This window comes from Carassius carassius, chromosome 35, assembly GCF_963082965.1.
Source record: "Carassius carassius chromosome 35, fCarCar2.1, whole genome shotgun sequence".
Lineage (NCBI taxonomy): Eukaryota > Metazoa > Chordata > Actinopteri > Cypriniformes > Cyprinidae > Carassius > Carassius carassius.
Window position 1 is genome coordinate 19352443 of NC_081789.1, and position 21770 is coordinate 19374212.

At 36.9% G+C, this 21770-nt stretch overlaps 1 protein-coding gene across 7 annotated transcripts in view; it reads right to left on the reverse strand.

Moving 5' to 3' along the window:
- Positions 1–21770, reverse strand: part of LOC132116158 (pleckstrin homology-like domain family B member 2) — a 46829-nt gene that overhangs the window by 8469 nt on the left and 16590 nt on the right. For 2 of the 7 annotated variants that reach the window (XM_059524784.1, XM_059524791.1), the window contains 14 exons: positions 19791–20938; positions 14169–14507; positions 11151–11291; positions 10029–10166; positions 7987–8115; positions 6186–6341; positions 5839–5949; positions 5629–5718; positions 5203–5337; positions 4568–4765; positions 3774–3950; positions 3556–3699; positions 2795–2900; positions 363–561 (listed from right to left, as the gene is read on the reverse strand). In XM_059524784.1, coding sequence (XP_059380767.1) covers positions 363–561; positions 2795–2900; positions 3556–3699; positions 3774–3950; positions 4568–4765; positions 5203–5337; positions 5629–5718; positions 5839–5949; positions 6186–6341; positions 7987–8115; positions 10029–10166; positions 11151–11291; positions 14169–14507; positions 19791–20938 — 3211 coding nt within the window. The remainder of the gene's footprint in view (positions 1–362; positions 562–2794; positions 2901–3555; positions 3700–3773; positions 3951–4567; positions 4766–5202; positions 5338–5628; positions 5719–5838; positions 5950–6185; positions 6342–7986; positions 8116–10028; positions 10167–11150; positions 11292–14168; positions 14508–19790; positions 20939–21770) is intronic. The other 5 variants (XM_059524785.1, XM_059524786.1, XM_059524787.1 and 2 more) reach the window with 5 other exon arrangements.

Here is a 21770-nt window from a genome sequence, read left to right on the forward strand (position 1 = left end):
TTGATTTTAAAGTTAAACCTGCTGAAGTCGGTCATTGATGTAAATCAAAGAACAAAAGAAAAAGAAAAATCCTTAGACTGTTCTAGTCGCTGATTAACTTTTTTAGCTTGAATAAGGATTGATATGTATAGTTTATGCATATAATAAAGTTTATATCAAGATTCTTTTAAAAGCACTTAAATTAAAAGTTGTTATATATTTCAGAGGCGATTAAATTTTAAAAATAATGGCTTTCAATTATACTGTAACGTTGAATGACTATAATTAATAGGCTTTTACAAAAAAACCCAGATGCCACCAAACAAAGTTTTGTCAGATTCACACAGAAGACAAAAAAATAAAAAAATAAAACACTCCCTTACCTGGAGACGTTGTCGGGCGAACAGGCAGAAATGCTGGTTTCCATGCTGTCTGAGCTGTCCACACTGAGCGTATCAAAGGCACGGCCGTTATCTTGGTAACCAAAAGAGTCTAGATAGACATTGGTTTGTGAGGATGCACGGCCACCAAGATCACTTAACCGCATTCTGTGCTCCTCGCCAATGTGCTGTTGACTGTGCCCTGAGAAACATGCCAAGAAAACATGAATTTAGCAATAATGAACAATATGAAATAACACCACATGACTTATCCTTCCTGTTTTCAGGGCCATCTCCGCTTTACCTGAGAGTTCAGCATCACTTCCAGGAGCAGATTCTCCATTTGTGCTGCCCAACTCAGTTTCCTCTGGCCAGACACTGCCCAGGGCACCCTGGGGCCCTTTACTGTGCTCACAAAGACCAGCCACCGTGCAATAATGTCCTGACAACACACACTACTGTTCAAAAGTTTGGGCTATGATTTCTTTTTTTTTTAAAGAAATTAATAATTTTATTCAACAAGGATACATTAAATTGAAAGAAAGTAACAGTAAGGGCATTTATAATATTACAAAAGTTTATATTTTAAATAAATGCTGTCGTATCACACTTTCCACAAAAATGCTATCAATAATTATTATAAGAAATGTTTCATGAGCACCAAATTAGCCTATTAGAATGATTTCCAAAAAATCATGTGACACTGAAGACTGGAGTAATGACGCAGAAAATTCAGCTTCACCATCACAAGAATAAATTAAATTTTTTAATATATTAAAATAAAAACAGTTTAAATGTTTTAAAATTTAAAATTCGAATAATAGTTTTTGATCAAATGTAGCTTAGGTGAGCATAAGAAACTTTAAAAAAAATTTAAATCTTACTGACCCCAAACTTTTGAATGGCAGTGTATGTAAGAAAATACCTTACTCCGATTCATAGACTGGATCCCAAGCCCCTAATGATGCCCTTCTTCAGCTACAAGTCCAGAACAAAGAGATGGATTCATATATTTGCGCTTAATGTCGATTTAGATGCTGTCTCCTGAAGATACACTGTTGAACAACTAGTACTACTAGAATTAGCTGAGGATATGAGACTTGACTTCACTACAACCTTGATAACATCAACCACATCAAGAAAAAGCAGAGACGCGCCTCTCTGATGATCTGACTCAAGGGACCTTCAGATAAACCATCCGATAATACGGTCAAGCTTTTCATCTACAACAGTGAACTCATAATGCTCACGTATTCAAAAAAATATAAATAAATAAATAAATAAAAAGCTTTAGTGATTTAACAATCAAAGCTGCGGAATTAAAAAGAAAAAGTTCACAAATAAACCCATCAGGTCAGATATTTGTTTGACAAATAGAATGGAAGAATTTCCTGTCATTCATCGTCCCAACATTCTTCCACTATCTTCACAAAACAAATAAATAAATGCAGAAAGTTTCCACCCAGATGGAACAAACGCTTCCTATTGGAGGACATCGAGTCCTTATAAGGAGACTCAATGTAATTGGTCTTGATTGGCTTGTTTTGATGGTCCAGAGCCTTCATGTGGCAAGGTTATAGAGTTCCTACATAAACAACTCGTAAAACCAGGTGTGACTATGGTGTTGTTGCATGCTGGGTGATGAAATTTTTATAATTCAAAAAAGGTGAGGTCACATTTACCACTATTCTGAACATTTTTACAGGTGTTTGAATAGAAATCTATGCGCTTGTGGGTGAAAGGATTTTGCACCTGACCGCACCTAAACGTCGTATATTCGAAGCCATGCCTCATTCCTGTCAGAATGCCCATAAACACCCACCATCAACTAGACCATAAACAGCAGTGTGAGATAATAATTAAAGTCTATGAATAGAAAAAACAAAAACAAATGACTACAGACACACCTCATCATGCAGGACTGAATTACTAGAATAACATCACACCATTGTATGAAATATATCATCTCATGCCTTTGTAATGTGTATAAAATGGAAGCTTTATTTCATACAAGAGTCAACCTCATCAAATAAGACCCATAAAAGGCCCTGGTGAGGCAAACAGTGCATAAAATTGAAGAAACGCTACAGGTTTCTCCATTTCAGTGAGACCAGACATATTAAAAACAATGAGAGTTGGGTTGATATCAGTCAATGACTGAGGCAATGAATGTCTCCCAAAGGAGGACATTCTTCGCCAGAGAGGACATGCTAAAAGACTTTGACGTTATTTTAATAGAAATTATATAACAGGCAATCGAGACTACTGTAGGCAGACTACTGTACCTTTCTTAGATTTGCCTGCAGGATAGAGAAAGTAATTCAAGATTAGGTCACGTTTAACTTATGAAGCATCACTTCTGATGTGTATGATGAAATGCAGCATAATAACACTGTATATTTTAAACAGAGTGTGTTTGAGTTGGAGAGCCCTACCCTTGTGCAGGCGGTGTGTATCCATGTGTGTCTCTTTAGGGGTGATGGCAAGGGCTCGGTTCAACACACTCCCACAGCTGGAGCTTTGAGCTAAAGGTGGATGGGACTAAACACAGGGGGTGATGTTTGAGTGAGTTTTTACTTCATACATACAGTCTCATTCAAACATTTGAGGTCAGTAGGATGGTTTTTGAAAATTATAAATGTACAATTTTGTACAATTATAAATGTCTTTGTCACTTGATTAATTTAAGGCATCCTTACTAATTAAATGTATTAATTTCTTAAAGAAAAACAAAAAACTACAGTATTGTATAGTTAAAAATATCTGGATGTTTATATAATATTATATTATATTATGTTATATTAACCAAGAAGATAATATTTGTGTAAAATATTTGCGTAAATGAGTAAAATATTTTCAGATTTGAACATGGGGTAATTATTTATAATGAATTTTACTTAAGTTCACCAAAACAATTCAAAATAATGATAAACGGCAACATTTACAGATAGACATTTATTAAACAATTGTTCTTGGTTAAATTTCATAAATGCAAACAAAATAGTGAATACATAGTAAAAAAAGATCATCCAGTACATATCTAGTTTATTATAACCATATTTTATTTATTTGGTCCTTGGAAATGAACAGGAAATTTTTGGCCACTGTATATTTAAGACTATAACAAACTCTATATAAATGCAATTAAATGCAGATTAGAGACTTCTAAATATGTAAATGTATAATGTATTCTTACTTTAGAGGGTATGTTACGACCAAGGGTGGCACAGGTGAACTGTGGGGTTATGGTGGGCTGGGTCTTCTTCCGAGGAAGAGTATCACTCAAATGAGCTCCGCCTCCCTTACCGTACCACTTCCTTTCTTCTAGGGTGCGGAAATGCTGAGGAACAGAAGGTTAAAGGTAAGAGATGTCTCTAATAATTTCACTCATACATACATACTCGCAAGGTTTACCTGTCTGTGATGGCGCTGTTTTTTGGCAGGTAGAGGAGGAGGAGGAGGAGAAGGGTTGAGGAAGGTGACCATGTCTTCAGGCCAGTGCACAGAGGGAGGTTTAGAATTGGGACGAGAACATGCAGTGAAAGAGGAAGAAGGGATGGAGGACGACAGTGGACAGGAAGAGGGAGAGTGCTTTGGAAAAGAGGAAATCAGAAAATAAGGATGCAAGAAGAAGGTTGGCTATAGTTTGCTTAAAGGGGACATATCATATATATTTTTTTAATTTGCATTTATGTTTTATGCTAAAAAGGCAAAATGATGAATTAAAAGTTAATAATAAAAATTATTATTATAATATAGCATATATGATATGAAGAGAAGAGAAACTCAATAAAATTATAATAATATAATCAATATTAATAAAAAAATGTATAAATGTAATTTTTTATGAATTATTATATTATTAATAATACTTAATTATACAGTAGAATAATATGACATTTAATTGTAATATGACATCTAATTGAAAAAAAAAATCTAAGAAAAAGGGAAATCAAATCAATTAAATACAATTAAAATAAATAATAATAATTATTATTAACATTATTATGTTTGTATATATGATATAATCCTTTTAATTTAAAAAGAATCAGAGGAAGGGAATCAAGTAATAAATAATTCACACAATACAAATACCTTGAAATCCCACAGTGACCATGTAACATGACCTTTACTCAATTTCCAAAATCCAAACTAAATCCTGGACACGCTTAATGTCTAACAAATGCCTAACCATCCTGATCACACACCTCACCCTCTCCTGGCGGGGCAGTGCTCTCTGCAGGACTGGGTTCAGGACTGGGTTCAGGGCTTGGGTCAGGGCTTGGGTCAGTCCCTGTAGCAGGGGTGTCAGGAGAGGACTGGGCTTGGGTGGGGAGGGGGGCTGGGGTGGGATCTACCCCCAGCTGAGAGTACAGTTCATTGATCTCATTGACTGTAACATAGCCCTGGAACAAACCATTCGGAAAATGGGGGGAAGAGGGGTGAATAGGAAAAACATTCAAGTAGGTTAAAATGATTAATTACAAGCATATTAAAAACAGATGAATCACATTTTAAAATAAAATAATTTTTTTAAAAGAATCATAAAAAAATGAATCATTAATATAAAAAATATATAAAAATCTAATTATATTTAGAAAATAAAAATAAAAAAGATGCATTAGTAAAATAAAAAAAGTATTTTTTTAAATGAAATAAATAAATAATTCAGTTAATGTTGAACAATTTAAAGCACAGATAAAGCAGTAAAAGAGTAAATAATAAGTTATTTTAAGAGCATTATAAACTGAACTACCCAGAGAAGCGGCATGTTAGGAGGTATTTTGGAAAGCAGCAAACAAGCACCAAAGATTATCTTGCATGCACACTGCTAGTGCGTTACCTCAGCATTTTTGATAGTCAGAGAGGAAAAAAGAGAAGAAAACATCAGGAGGTCAGCAGGAAGTGGAGACAGGGTTTTGTGGGCATGGCAAAATTCACTATGAGGTGGACACACATCGGCCAACTGGAAACAATCCTGGAATACAGGGAAAAAGACCCTGTTTCCATGGTGAGGAAACACAAACATCCCTCTGCAACCAAAGATTTCCAGGTTGCAAGGGTCATAATGAAAGCTTGGGTGAAAAGCGATCATAAGTGAAGGCTTCCTTATTTATTGTAGATCAATTCATGGTGTTATTGTAACCTTTTGGGGAAGCCACACATGGTTGAAGTACTCAGACCCAAAACACATGTGCAGTCCAAGAGAGGATGTCAATAGAAGATCTGCCTTAAATTCACATAAAAAACACAATCCTGTCAGACGTACCTCCTTCATACTGATGGGACTGACAGGGAAACCCAATGCCCCAGTGAGCTCAGAATATTTCTTCTCCAAGTTGGCGAGATTTTCTTTTTCCTGGGAAAAAACGAGAAATTCTGTTATGATGATGATTCAGAAGCACCAATAACTGCTTTCAAAGAAGGGAGCAAAAAAGGCAGTGTAGCATAGATTTGTAGTAATATTACACAGACATACCCGCTGTAGCATCATCTGAAGGTTGTTCTTTTCCTTCACAAAGTTGTCTTTGTCCCTCTGAGCCTGCTGGGAAATCTGGGTGTACTGTTTCTTCAGGGCGAGCAGCCTCTCCTAAAGGTGTCACACATATCAATGTGTTTGAATGATCATATTTACAGATTTTCTTTGAGCCTCAACTTTGGAGACGAGTCAAATAGAAAAACACTGTTGAAGCTAACTAGTATTGGTTAATTTGGTCTTTATATAAGCCTTATAAAAGCCTTTTCTCTTTCTGTCCATCACATCATTTAAATGCACAATGTTCTTATGAGTAAGATGAAGATTGAAGGCACCAACAGGAAACTCACCTTCCGTGTGACGGTGCTCCTCTGGTGTTCTGCGATCTCCCTGAGAATATGTTGGGTCTGAGTCTCTTTCTCCTCATCCTGATGACTCTCTCGTTCCAGCTGTTGAAACTCTAGGTCTTCAAACCGCTTGGTCTCCACCTCTAGCGTCTCTGCATCCTGATACAAAAGGACATGAAGGTCTAGATCTATATCTTCAAAGTGTAAAGGAAATGAAGTCGTAATACTCCCACAGTTCAACAAGCCTCAAAGAAACCCAACAACAGTTCACACCAAATCCCCTCTGCTCCAACAGCCTCCCCAGGGATGGAGACAGGGGTTAAGGTTTCACTCTGCTGGAAGCAGGCCAATAACTGCTGTAAGAGTGCGCCGCCACATGCCAGTGAACAGAGGACCAACCACAACTTTCACCCATCACCACTGACCATTAGAGTTCAATCACGTCAGCACTCACATAACATGACCTTCTGTGACATAAAGAAACTCTGCAGCAATTCCACGTCACACGTCAAGCAGCTTCTGTATGCCACACTTTCATTTAAGGCCTGCCAGCTTTAATTTTGACTAAATTATCATTTCATGTTGTCACTATCAGGGATTGTGTACCAGCCTATCAGGGTGAATCTCATGAAACCTATGAATGAGACATGGGGTAAAGAAATAAGAAATTATATTTGTATTTTTTTAGCATTGTGACATTATTTTCATGACTATTAAGCACCCATGCCCCAGAATTTTTTTTCAATATTGTAATGCAAAAAAAAAAGAAAAAAAAAGAGGAAAAATAATTTGAAGAAAAAAATAATAATGATCACTACTATATTATAAGAATTAAAATAAATATATATATATTATAATAAATAAATTAAATATAGAAATTCGGAAAATACTACATTTTATTAAAGAATTAAACTCTGGGAGTTTAGAATTTTTGTCAATATCACATTTATATCTAAATAAAATATCAAATACATTACAGCAAGTTGTAGTTAACTTGATTTCCTAAAACTAAAATATAATTTGAATTGCACAAAGATCTGTGAATTTTTTTTACTTAAAATTACTATTAATTTATTTTTTTATGAAATGAAAATTAGAAATGTAAATCAAATTTGTCTTATTTAATCATTAATATTTTAATTTGTTTTAAAACATTAAAGAAAATGACTTTTGATTTTGAAGAATCACATCGGGACTGCTTCCATTTTATAAGAGTGAGCGTAAGCTAGATTAAAGTAATTATTAAGTTTTGAATATATATATTTTTCTTACTAAAATGCATTGATTCGCTACAGAAGGCCTATGTTCACCCAGGAGCCATGTCAGACACTTCTGTTTAATAGATGCACTTTTTATTAAACTTCTCAAGGAACGATGGAGTGCAACACCCACTGAGTTGCATCCAACAGCTTGAAAGATCAAAGACAATATTTAAAATAACTCTGACTAGATTCGTATGAAAGAAGAAAGTCATATACAGGATGACTTCAAAGTGAGTAATTTATGGGCTAATTTAAATTTTTGGGTGAACTAACCCTTTAATATATACTAATATAGACTTTTGATTTGGGGGAATGAAATATGACCCATCGGTGCCAGGATATTTTGATTATATCATTTTTTTTATTATTCAAAAACATTATGCAGTACATTACAGACATACAGGAAGCACATGCGATATAACAGAAGAAAGCCAGCCGAAATGTCTTTCATGGAAGTGAGACAAATGCAAGCACTAGGAATGAAGAGGACAAGGACCCAGTTATGAGGAAGAGGCGGATGAAGGCTGTGTGTGAGTACTGACCCTGCAGAGCTGCAGCTGAAGTTGCTCTTTCAAGGCTTCGGGGCAGGTGTCCAACTGAGTCTTCTGCTCAGCAAGCAGATGTGCCAGTCGCTCTAACTTTACACGCTCCGCATCTAGCTTATCTTTGTCCTGCACATATGTGCATAGGAAGCAGGGAGAGAGGAGAGAAGGGTTAGTGCAGGGTGGGGTGGGCAGGGTTAGTTACTACACAGTCAGTAACAGCACAAGTGAGGCATGATGGATGTGAAGGTGCTGAATTAAATGAAGAACATGAAAATGCAGGAAAATGATAGCTGACGTCAACACTCAAGAAACCGAAAAATACCTCAGCTTTCAGTTCAAACTGAACTGAAATTAACAAGTGGCCACTTTGCATTTTAACAACACTGCAAAGAATGGCCTCAGGTGGCGGCAACAGACAAACACCATTGTTCAATAACTAAAATCCTACTAATAATCATAAAGCAATATTATGCAATTGTAGGTGGATTATGGTTGTTTAGAATCGAAACACATTAATATCAATATAATATATTAATATATTCCCTTGATTGATAGGTTCCAAAACCTAGCAAGCTTTCTAGTTCTGTTACCTACATGAGCAGCATCCAAATCGCAATGAAAATTTACATGTGAACAAACCAACCATCCTATTTAAGAGTCAGTGTGTCAGAAATGGACCGTTAGCTAAAGTATCTCAAGTGTCTCTGCAGCTGCCAGGCTAAATGAATGAATGAGCCGGAAGTCAGGCTGAACTTGAGACGCAGGTGCCAGGATTTCCACCAGCTCTTAGCTTAGAAACCCCTTGCATCAACACAGTGTGTGGTGTCACTCAGTTTAGCAGAGGTGAATTTAGAGCAGAGCCGGGATTACCAACTTTGACACTGACTGAGAGGCTGCCAGGAAGTGTGTGTGTGAGAAATGCATATGAACTGCATATCAATCGAATGCTCTATAATTCAGATTTAAAAAAATAATACTATGTATTGTAGACTTAACATTCTGTATACAAAGGTGCTGGTAGAGATGCATTGAAACCATAGCTTAGCATAACTAAATAAAGCAACCTTTAAAAAAGTCATTAGCAATACTAAAAGCAAAAGTAGCCAACTGCCTTAAAGCTATTTATGGGGGCAATGTCCTTTAAAGGGATAGTTCACACAAAAATGAAAATTCTGCCATTAATTTCTCACCCTCATGTCGTTCCAAACCCATAAAAACCCTTCTTCGGAACACAACTAAGATATTTTTGATGCAATCCAAGAGCTTTCTGACCCTCCATAGATGAATGAAACATGCTACATTCTATAACAGACTTAAAACCAATGATGCACAATAGCAATTGGCTACAAAATACCATACAAGGACTACACATTGGACCTTGAATAATTAATTAATTTTGGTATATTGAAGTTTGTGGTTGTATTGTTTACAATTTCCTTTAAAAGAAGTTACTGGCATTTATTTGGTGAAAAATACAGTAAAACAGTAATATTGTAAAATAGTATTACCATTTAAAGAGTTTTCTATTTAAACATTTTAAATTGATTTATTCCTGTGATGACAAAGCACATTTTCAACATCATAACTCCAGTCTTCAGTGTCATGTGATCCTTCTAATATGCTGATTTGCTGCTCAAGAAACATTTCTTATTATAACCAAATGTTGAAAACAGTTGTGCTTTTTTTTCTCCAAAGGGTAATACCTTTTATTCAGGATTCTTTAAGTCAAAATAATCTTTTTGAAATAGTAAACACATTTATAATGTTACAAATCAATTCTACAATTTTTGATCAATTAAATGCATCCTCGCTGAATAAAAATCTTCATTTCTTAAAAAGAACAGTAGTATAAATAAAATGGTACACTTTTGATAATTATATGAACTAAATGAATAAACTAAATCCTTAAAAATGAATCTGACTACTGTACACACCAAAAGAACGGACAGTTCAGGATAGCACATCTGAGTTAAGTTAGAAGTGTCACTAGGTATAGTTAAGTACTACCACTGATATACAGACTTTATCATGGCACATACCTGAGATTTTTCCGTCTGCGCTTTGTTCTCAATTACAGCCATCTTCTCTTTCAGTTGCTCCAGAGCGTCTTTCTCCTGCTGTAGCTGAGCCATCTCTGAATCCTGCTCGCCTTCCAACAAGGCACGCTCCACTTCCAACTAAACACACACACAAACTTGTTCATCATTTTTTACTCAATCTCAAGTTCACTGTCACTTAAAGTAACTACTGCACAAATTTCAATGATTCCGTGGCAAACAGTGGTGTCATGACATTATGATCTGGACCACCTAGGTGGTGCCTAATTTCAGACAAATAAAAAGAGGCCCATGTTCTAAACCTATAAAAAGCCCAACCTCATAAAACTAGAGCACAACATTGACATTCTGGGTTTACTGAATGGGGCTCTAATGGAACAGCTGACTTAGCAGGAACTGCTGGCTCAAGACTAACCTACCTACGTAACATTAATCAAGAGATGGGAATTTCTGCTTTAAGGCCAACTTAGCAATAGCTTTCTCTTGTGCTTTGGACTTGATGAACAACTTTCCAGTGTCTAAGAGGGCATAGAAATAGGATATACGTTCTTATGTTCAAAACCAACTTGACAGTGTGAAAAACAATGGAACAGAAGCAATTTGCAAGAATAAAGACACCATTAAGTAGGCCAGATAGAAAAAAAGTCAGCTAAACTCAAAATATTGTTTACAGCCATGAACCTTTTAACTCCACGTAACCTTTCCATTGCACAAAAGGTTCTGAAAAAAAACTTCTAAATTTACCTAGGACTCTTAACCTCAGTTGACTGTTATGGAAAGAAAAGAACAAAAAAGGAGAAATGAGGATGACAGGAAGGGAAAGTGTATTACAGTTGAGAAGCATTCAAATACTGAAATTGAATCAGGAATGAAGTGCATCGTTTAAAGGAAACAAAACAGAGAATATAAGGCTATAAGTGAGAGAAAGTAAAACAGATTTATTCTTGGCAGTTCAGACCTCCATGTCTAGCTGTGGTCCTCATCACAGCTCCTGATTACTTTGCCACATGCACAACTCTCCCATATAAACACTCTCCCTTCACTACTCCCACCACCCCCGATCTCTCCCACTTCCTCCATGACCTGTAGATGTGTCTACTCTACCTCTCTGATGGACTCCTCCATCTGGTTGTCCAGGTCTTTGATCTTCAGCTCTAACTCTTCCATATTGTTCAGGACCTGGATCCTCTCCTCCTCTAAACGTCTCACGTCCAGCTTCAGTTGTGCGTCGTCCTCAGCATTCTGTTAAAGACACAACAATGTAAGCAACCACCCACAACTATACTGAACAATGCAATAAAAAGTAAAACACATAAAATACATTAGGTCAGTTAAAAATCGAAATGACTGAGTCAGCGCCAATAGCCTTATGGGTAGCGTGCTGATATATAGCGACATTGTGCTTTGGCGTCGCAAGTTTGAGTCCCCTCTCTCTCTCCCACTTTGTGTCCTACCTAAATACTGTCCTATCCTAAAAAACAGCAAAAAAAAAAAATTCTAAATTATTGAAAATATAATTTTTGGAAATTCGAATAAAGCTAGCTAACATTCCATTTTTTAAATAAAAGATGAATAGCACTAAAATTACTTAAAATAAAATAAAAATAAAAGGAAATAGAATAGAATATAATTTTTTATAATAAAAATGACGGGAGCACATAAAATTACTGAAAAACACAATTTTTATTATAAAATCTGTTTTGAAATATTAATAAATACTATAATTAGTGCTGTCAAATGATTAATAAATGTATTTGTTTACATAATATATGTGTGTATACTGTGTATATTTATTATGTACATATAAATATTACACACACTTGCATGTATATATTTAAGAAAAATATGTTTATCTATATAAGTTTATACATTTAAAATATTTATATATAATATCAATTATATGAATATATAATTGTATATATACATGGAAATACTTTCAGAATATATACTGTATGTGTATACACAGTATATAGGTTTATGTAAACAAAAACCTTTATTTTGGATGCAATTAATCACGATTAATCATTTGACAGCACTAACCAAAATACTATACCAATAATACTAAAGTAACAATAAAAAATAAATAAAATAAAAATTACACACCACTTAAACTTTACTAAAATAATAATACAAAAATAATAATTTTTAATACAAAAATGACAAGCACATAAAAGCTTAAAATAAAAATATAACAATAAAATTAAAAATATTAATAAATAATATAACAGAATATAATATACAAAATTCTGCATCAAAAAGCCTCTTATTAGATTTTGTATTGGTTAGGATACTTAGAAGTTAGCTGCCTATGTAGACTGCAAAAAGCAGGGCAGCTCACTAGGCCTTGAAGCTATCATGTGCATTTTGTCCCCATGTTTATATAATTAGTAATGTTGGGTTTTGAATTGATTCCTAATGCTACATTTAGAACTGGCCTAGATGGCAATGCTAGTAGTGTAAAGCCCTTTAATGCAAGCCATCTATAGCATGGACATGCCCCCTTCTGGCAGCTGCTCACATCTTTAGCTCTTAGAAACAGAATTCATTGAATGAACATCAACAATGATGAATGGGTTCAATGGAAACTTCGAGGAACAGAGGGGCGGCCTCACACACTCCATTTCCTAAACCATTTATTTATCTAGGTTTTTAATATCCGTGGAAGGTGATCTGGTTATTTTGAGTTTTAGAAGCAAAAAGTTGACCTTTGACCTGGAAGATTCCTCATTTTCGTGCATGTATGATTAGGACAGCACATATGGGTGAGAAGACCGCCATTCTTCCCACTGTGTGAGGCAAAGATCAACTAAACACAATGCACATGACCCTGCTATATTTGGACAGTGATGTTTATATCTGCTCATCACAGTTTATACTAAGGAGGGCACAACTCTGAGCTGCTTCAGCTGTTTCTGTGTGGGCTACACGAGAGAAAGAGGGCCAATACAGATTTATAGTTTCTATAAACTGGTTTCCAAGGACATTTTGTGTTCTACTGCGTATACCTTTAGATGGATTAATAACAGAACCAAAGCATTACTGCTACTCCTGCGCGGTAGACTAATTAGATTAGCCCATACAGGAGTTGAAGGGAAGACACCCTCACATTCTTTGTTGGATTAAAGTGTGCGTGATGTTGTGTGCATGCCAAGGAAGGGTGGGAAACTCTTATAACCTCTCCAAAAGGTCACAGGAATTAGCAGTATGGAAAAAGACTAGCTTTATATATGATTCAGTTACCTAACGAGATTAAAACACACACTGCAGGCAAAAAAACACTTCATGCATGAAGCCATAGAAAGTAATCAAAGTATAGCTGAAGGTCATCTGACAAGCGCAGACAATCAGCTTTACTATACTATACTAAAATGGTGACATACGAAAATGGAAATATACTCTTTAAACAATTTATTCAATTTTACAAATGAAAATATTAATATATATGAAGACTAATTAGATTGTAATTTAACAGTTGAAAATGAGTATATTACCATTTAATGTATTTATAATATAAAAATACTGACAACGAAATATACTCCTTAAAATATTTATTCAATTTAAAAGTGAAAATTATTATAACATCACTTATTTTTTAATTAAATAAATAGTTTAAAAGGAGAAATTACTATTACAGAAATGTATAATATAACGTAATATAATATAATTTAAAACATGGAAGAAACAAAATATACTATTTTTAAAATATTTATTCAATAAAAAAAAAATACAATTATTATAAATTCCTGAAATTATAATACACTTATTTATTCTACAACTATTTATTAAACTTATTAAAATCATAATATAATAATATATATTATTTTTTTTAATCAAATGAATAGTTTAAAAGTGTATATTACCATTCCAGCATAATAATATAATACAATATAATATAATATAATATACACTTTTAATCAAATAGTTTAATTAGAGTACATACAGTATTTAATAAGTGGCCCAAAAAAGTATTGTAAAATTAAAATGTTTTGACGCAATGCAAATGCAATGATTGTTTACCAAATGGTTCCATGGTGATTTTTAGTAGATGCATGAAGTCAGTTCCTCTCATTCATACACTTCTAAGAGTAGCTTAAGTAGCTTAAAAGGAGCTTTACCAATTACCTTGTTTATCCGTGTCAGCCGAGGAGAAGGGGTGGGAGCGGAGCCAAGGACAGCTGTTTCCACCCTGGCTTCTCTGTGTCCACTATTCTTGCGCCACCGTACCTGTCTCTCCTCGCTGGCTTGGGTCTCCTGGGCTTTAACCCCATAGTCGTTTTCAGCAGAAATGCTGGCTGACAGACTTGCAGAGTCTGAGAACGTAGACTCATCATCTGACACCTGTAATTTCTCCAGCTCCTTGTTGATCTTCTGCAAGTCTGCGACGGCCAAGCCAGTTTTGTCCTGCTCTGCACGGCCCAGCCCGGAACACAGATTAAGGATAGTCTCCAGACGCTGACGTTCCTATGGATCAGACAGAGACGGTATGAAAAAAAATGCATATTCGGACACTTGCAGCATCAAAACTCACAATCAGACGGCTGTAGGAAATTATAAATCTGGAAACCCTTTCTCACCTTTGAAATGCAAACAGATTTACCTGCAGCAGTTCTGAACATGTTTTTTATTTGAAAAAAAACCACTGCAGATATTCCACACTAATAGCCCATATGTAGCCTAAAGAAGAACATCACTGCTTCTATTTCTCCGAAAAGGTCCAATAAACAAACATCTCTGATTTCAAAAACACTCTGGACACCCCCAAACTGCGTTTAGAGAAAGACCAGATGAAGACAAACAGGCATATACATCTAAAAACAACCCAGACCATGAAGGAGTGCACTTGGCCCTGAAAAAATCCCTGTATTTATCGACTGATATGGAAATGCAAACAGCAAGTTCAGGCGAGCATTTCCTGAGCCAGGAAAAATGATCTCACTGGTTCATATAGCTGCGAATGAACAAACCGGCATGTTAACAGCTATTAAATCCATAAAGATGATATTTCCTTGTAAATTGAAACCTGGTCTGCAAAATAAGCCCGGAATTTTTATGCATTTGCATGGTCCTATTCTTCAGAGTGCTCTACTCACCATATCAACGGATCCAGAGGTCAGAGGACACATGGTGACCTCCACCTCACAGGAGGAGATCATGCCCTCATCAAAAAGATGATAGGTTTAGTTATGTTCCTACAAATTACAGAGAGACATGAACGAACCAAGCTGGTGTCAGAAACACAAACCCTCTGATGGGAGGTTGATGTGTCAGTGGGAAGGGGGATTGCAAATGGGAGAGAGAGAGAGAGGGGGAGCTCTCAGAAACTTAGGAGAGAGTGAAATTAGACCCAATAAAAACACTGCTGGCACTGGATGGGAAAGGATATACAAATAGGAGCAGGGTGATTCAATCCTTCAGCTTTTATTCATGACACGCTAACAGCAAAACTTCACGGGATCCTCTCCCATAATCCTAATCAGTTTACATAAACTCTATATCAGTGATAGAACAGTTCTGTCAAAAGATAGGATATTGCTTTGCAGTGTATTTATCCTTAATAAAATAAACACAATGTTATTGAAATAACTTTTCGCATAATATAACCAGTCAAATGCATATGGTTCATCCAATGTTATTGTGATGTCAACTAATTTTGTAAAGTTTATTACATAATTTAATTTTATTTAAATTCACAAAAATGTTTTCAATAGTTTTAGTTAAATGGATACTCCACCCCAAAATGAATTTTTTTCATAAATTACTTACCCCCATGTAGTTCCAAACCCATAAAAGCTTAATTTGTCTTTGGAACACAATTTAAGATATTTTGAATGAAAACCTTGGGCTTGTGACTTTCCCATAGATTGCCAATTAAATTACCCTGTCAAGGTCCAGAAAAGTATGAAAGACATCATCAGTATAGTCCATCTGCCATCAATGGTCCAACTGTAATGTTATGAAGCACAATTCAGCTGGTACAAAAAATCATTTTGGTCTATATAGCAAATTTTGCCTTTTATTCCCTTTTTGCCCTATTTTTATTTATATATATATATATATATATATTTTTATATATAACTCATCTATTTAAATTATATTAAGTCTTAAAGTTCTGCATAATTAACGGGCGTGGCCACTTGAGTGACAGGTGGATTGCCGTTGCTGACACTGCCGTTGAGGTAGGTGGGCGTGGCTTCAGCAGCCTTTTTGCCTTTTGCGATGATTTGGGAGTGACGTGGTGCCAAGATGGCGACGGCTGCCTCCGCATACTCTGAGCTTCAAAAATGCTCTTCACTACACTACATCCATGTTTTTATACAGTCTATGGTAAATACATGTAGAAAATGTATCCTTGTGGCGCGGCTGACAGATGGAGTATCCCTTTAAAGATAAAAACACTTAATAGAACACAAGTCTGACATCCTTAAGTTTTCACCTTTTGTTAGCAAACTAGCAACTTAGACTATTATCTTAGCATAGCTCTAACAGGTAATGAAAAGTTCTTGCTAGAACAAGCAAATGCAAACTTAAAAGGGAACTGGAACAGGTCTTGCATGGGGAAAAAGCTGAAAAAAAGCATCTCTGCCCACTGACAACCATTCAAAATCATTGGCAAAGCAATTAATATCTTTGTGATCGACATATAAATTACCAGTAAATACATAAATAGATCTCAAATGCATGAATTTAACTTTTTTTACATCGATTTTTCCAATGCTGCTGCCATTTGGGAATGCTATTGGATAGTTTTCTCTAGGGGTGCTCCGATCACAATCGGCCGATCGTTATGCGCATCTCGTCAGTAAAGCCGGTTCTCTAACTGAGAAGATGCGCAAATAAACGCTGAAAATGGTGTGGATTTGCGCATCTTCTCAGTTAACAATGGCTCCGTGTAGTAACAGCTGCTCTATGTGAAATCACGCACCTGAGGGAATTTACCGCTGATTAGAGAACCGGCTTTACTGATGAGATGTGCATAACGATCGGCCGATCGTGATCGGAGCAGCCCTAGTTTTCTCCCAGTATTTTAGACCTCAGTGGGCTCTGAAACAGAAAACACAAAACAGCACATGCTACGCAACTGTGCCATCATGGAATGAGTCGGTGTTTTTTTGGAAATGTACAACCATGGTTAAAGCCTGTAATATTACATTCCTTTGAGAGTATGTTTTTTTAAAGAAACCCAGTGAAAGTCTATGAGTGGATACAATTCTCCACCTGTAGTGGCCTTGGTTTCACTCAGTGCTGGCCTTGTAATGATCACCAGCCTGTAGTTGTGGTGCTAACTAATGACTGGGTGACCTACGATGATGGTTTGGACTCTGCCCAGCAGGGCGGCGACACAGGTGGTCTCCCTTAACCACAGTTTGCAAAAACTCCGTTGCCTTTCATTTGAACCCCATTGAGAGCAGCTGAGAAGCAAAAATGGGGCATGTTTGCATGGGCAATTTGCCAGGATCATCTGCTGCTGTGAGCGGCCTCCCAGATAGAGTGTATTCGAGAGGCCAGGTTCAGTGAAAGTGGATGTGGTTCTGGGCTGTCGAGCTGTCTAATAATAGTAGGTTTATGCAGCCACGCCTCTGGTTAGGTCTTCCACTGCTTCCACTACAGAGAACCACGGGCCTTCCTGCACATGGTGTGTTTGTTATAGCCGAGAGGAATGCCAGAGCGCAAGTTTGGCGGGAAGACTAATTAGGCTGCAGGTGGGGTCCCCCATATCTGAGCTCCCACAAGATCCCATATTGCAAGAAGAGGTGAAATATTACATACTTTTAATGTGATACCCCCTTCACAATGAGAAAAGAAAACAGGGTCATGGAGGAGGAATGTTAAATATTCTAGATGAAATCAATCTTCAGAGTCATTTGTTCTTTATATTGGGTGAGTCTTTAAAAAGAAACATATGCTTCTAAAGAATTATAATAAAAATGAAACACATGATTGGACATAAAGATGTTTGAGTTCTTCTATAATGATATGCATATTGTGTGTTAAAGTCAACATAAAACAGAATTTAAAACCCATTTTACTTGAAAATGTGAGATGAAATGTGACATTTGTACATTAACTAGAAGATCTGATGTGAAAAAGTAGGGTGGGATCACTAGGAGTCATTAGGAATTGATTAGATTGTGAAAGGTATGACAGTCACTACTTATTTACATTTTCATGCTAACTTTAAAGCAATACAACAAAAACAAAGACCCAAAATGGAAAATTCTGTTATTACTCACTCTCATGTTGTTCCAAACCCTTAAGACCCTTTTTTCATCTTCAGAACACAAATTAAGATATTTTTGATGGAATCTGGGCGCTTTCCCCCTTTTTTTCCCCTGCATATAGCAACACAACTACCCCATTCAAGGCACAGAAATGTAGCAAGAATATTGTTAAAATAGTACATGTGACATAAGTGGTTCAAACTTAATATTATGAAGCTATGAGAATATTTTTTTTGGTGCAAAGTATACTAAAATAACTTTAATCAACGTTTAGGCACCACGCAATTGCGCCCCCGCGGAACATGATTTCTTCTGATGGGAGTCGAGAACCATTTTTTGGACCTTCTCTCTGTCTTTCCCTCTCAAATGCGCAAATGGCTTCATATCACTACATCGCATCTGCACTAAAAGTGAGCTGCACACTGCACGGTTTGACACAGAAATTGTCACAGTTTGCATGCATTAACACTAAAGTTTATAAAAAATATATTTTTTACGTTTGACCAGTTATTTAAACCATTCAGCACACTCAACAACTGACCCATTGTAAAAACAAAATAAAAATATTTAAAAAAATAAATAAAAAATTCCCCCCTCCACCACTCAAATAAATAAAAATAAATGTTTCACCCCATAAAACTGAATGAATGTCTGTAAAAATCCCAACTGAAGTATCACTATAAATAATTCTACATGTTAAAAAGAAGCCTTTTTTATCATGTAGATAAAAGCAGAATTAAAAAATCCCTCTAAAACAGAGAGGGACACTCTCTGTTAGGAGAAATCACACCCACTCCCTGAGAAAAAAAATATTTGAATTTTCTTAAATAAAAATCGCTAGAGACGCCAGGATTCTCTATTACAATCTGTTATGCAAGTATGCACATGGTGTTCAAATATGTTGTGCTATGGTATGCTGATGAAATCTCTTTCCCTCTCTCTCTCTCTCCCTCTCTCTCTCTGAAGGGCGTTTTTATGTGCCTTTTTCTGTTTGCTTGGAGGCATTTTTAAACTGTAGAAATTTTTACATAATTAATTTTTGCACCAAATTAGAGAGTAGTATGAATAACTATATCGATAAGCAGTATTGTATCTGTATCGATAAAATGTAAATAATACCCATCCTTACCCAGGAATCGATCACAAAATCCACCGAGGGGGGCCCCTCCAGGACCACTGGCTGTGGGCCCCAAAACACTTAACATGTCCCTGATGAGAACACTTCCATAAATGAAAGAAAATTGTTGAATAAAGTTATTTTAGTTCTCGTAGCTTCATAAAATTAAAATTAGTCCTCATGTCACATGGACTATTTTAATTATGTCCTTGCTACCTTTCTGGGCCTTGAACATGGTAGTTCCCTTGCTGTCTATGGAGGGTCAGAAAGCTCTTGCATTTCATCAAAAATTACTTAATTTATATTCTAAAGATGAACAAAGATCTTATGGGTTAGGAATGACATGAGGGTGATTAATTAATGACAGAATTAAAAAAAAATTCCCTTTAAGTGATAAAAGTCTCTCACCAGTCTCTCCACTTCCTGTTCCCGCAGTCTTTCATCCCTCTGTCGCTGATGGTAGTCTTGAAGCTCCTCCTTCCCACTGAGAGAGCTGATGCTGCCTTTTCTCTCCCTGAAGCCACTCGGCGGACCCAGGCCTGCTTTTCCGAATGACTGCCTTCTCTCCCCAAGACCAATCTCCAGAGCTGGGGAGGGACCACGCATGACTTGCCTGTCCAGTTCCGAGTAGCACCTGGTGGATGTCAAACTCACTTTCTTGGCCTGGCGGGGGCTGGTGGCTTCTCCCGATGTCATGGTGACATCTGGCGGGGTTACGGTGTGTTTGATTCCAGGTTTATTGGACAGTGAGATAGAGACTACTTCAGAATGACCATTCTGGTGGTTGGAGCCAGTTGGGCGAGAAAGCTGGCCATCAGGAGACCGATAGTTTTGCAGGAGGGTGAGTTGAGTGTCGGCAGGTCGATAGAGGCGTGGTAGAGAGCGACTGTGTGAGCTCATGCCTGTAAGTGACCCAGCGGAGTACTTTCTTTGCCGTGGAGTGGGTTCGAGTCCTCCATTGCGGCCTGCATCTGGGGTCTGAAATCTACGAGACAGACGAGGACTAGAAGGCATGCTGGCTGCACCACTACCTCCCAGTGGCACTGGTGGGAGGGAATCGGTCACACCAGTGGATGAACCGTTCCACATTGAGAGGGCAGAACCTGATGTCCCAACACGACGACTGTCTGATGTATTGAGGAGGAGACTATCCTGAGATTGGTTCCGGGTCATGGGTCGAGAATAAGGAAGTGATGCGTCACGCTCTCGAGGGTCGGAACGACGAGGAGATGGAGGCATGCTGCTGGATGAATGCGCTGGTACTTTGGCAGCAAGTGGTGGCCTTTCGGAGCTGTACAATCGTCGGGTTTGTTCTTGATAGGATATTGGGGAAGATGTGGTGATGGGTGACAGCAGATTGGGTGTGGTGGGAGGAGACTGCGTCATGCTAAAGTAGGAGGGGCTTGAGTCCCCACTGGCTCGCAAACTATTCTCCAATGCCTGCTTCTTTTTTTGTAAAGTGTCCATCAAATCCCGCAGTTCAGAGACGGAGCGCATCCCTCTAGAGCCAGAGCCACCTAGACAATGACTGAAGTCACTGCTGAACTTCAGATAATCTAAAAAATAAACACAAGAAAGGTTCTTCAGGAGAATAAACAAGAGTTTATTAGGAGCAGCTTCATTTTTAAAAAGGTCAGACTATTACAAACATGATAAAGTTAGGAGGAGTTATTTAACTATCTGCTTGGTCCTTGTAAACTCCTGGAATTGCTTTAATTGTTTGCAGGAGTATGGGGAGCTTGGACTGTTATAACTGACACTCGTTTGACCTGCATTGACCTGTAACCAAAGGATAATCAGTTTTCTCTCAGGGGCCAATAAATTAGGCATGTCTATCTAGCTTTCCAAGTGTTCAATGTGGTGTTACAGCTTAAACTAACACAAACCTAGTCAGTTAAGACATTTTCTAAAAACAGAAACTGACCAGAGTCCAGAAAGTTCTAGAAACAGAAACTGTCCAAAGTCTACTCTACACAAAACACTGCACAATGAGGTGTACCAGGAATTCAAAAGACACAAAAACGTCATTAATTAACTTATTTTAAAAGTTAAACAAATTATCTGTAGATGATCCAGGCTAGTAAAAGTTTGGACAAAAGAGGTATGTGTTTAATTTGGCTTCTATGTCTGCTCTTCTATCTCCCTCCTTTACAGACACACTTTTCTCTTCTGCTTTCTGGACGAGACGTAAGCTTCACTCCGCCACGTGCCAAGACAGTGAAGATCAAAGAAATCCCAGTTCAGATGATTGAAGTGAATGCTCATAAAACACATAAACCTGCACATGCCAAGAAAAATCCCTTTATCTCTTTAAAGTGCATGTGTGTGTGCATTAGGCTGGAGCAGAACTTAAACCATGGAGGAATCTCGCACATGAAGGTAACGAAG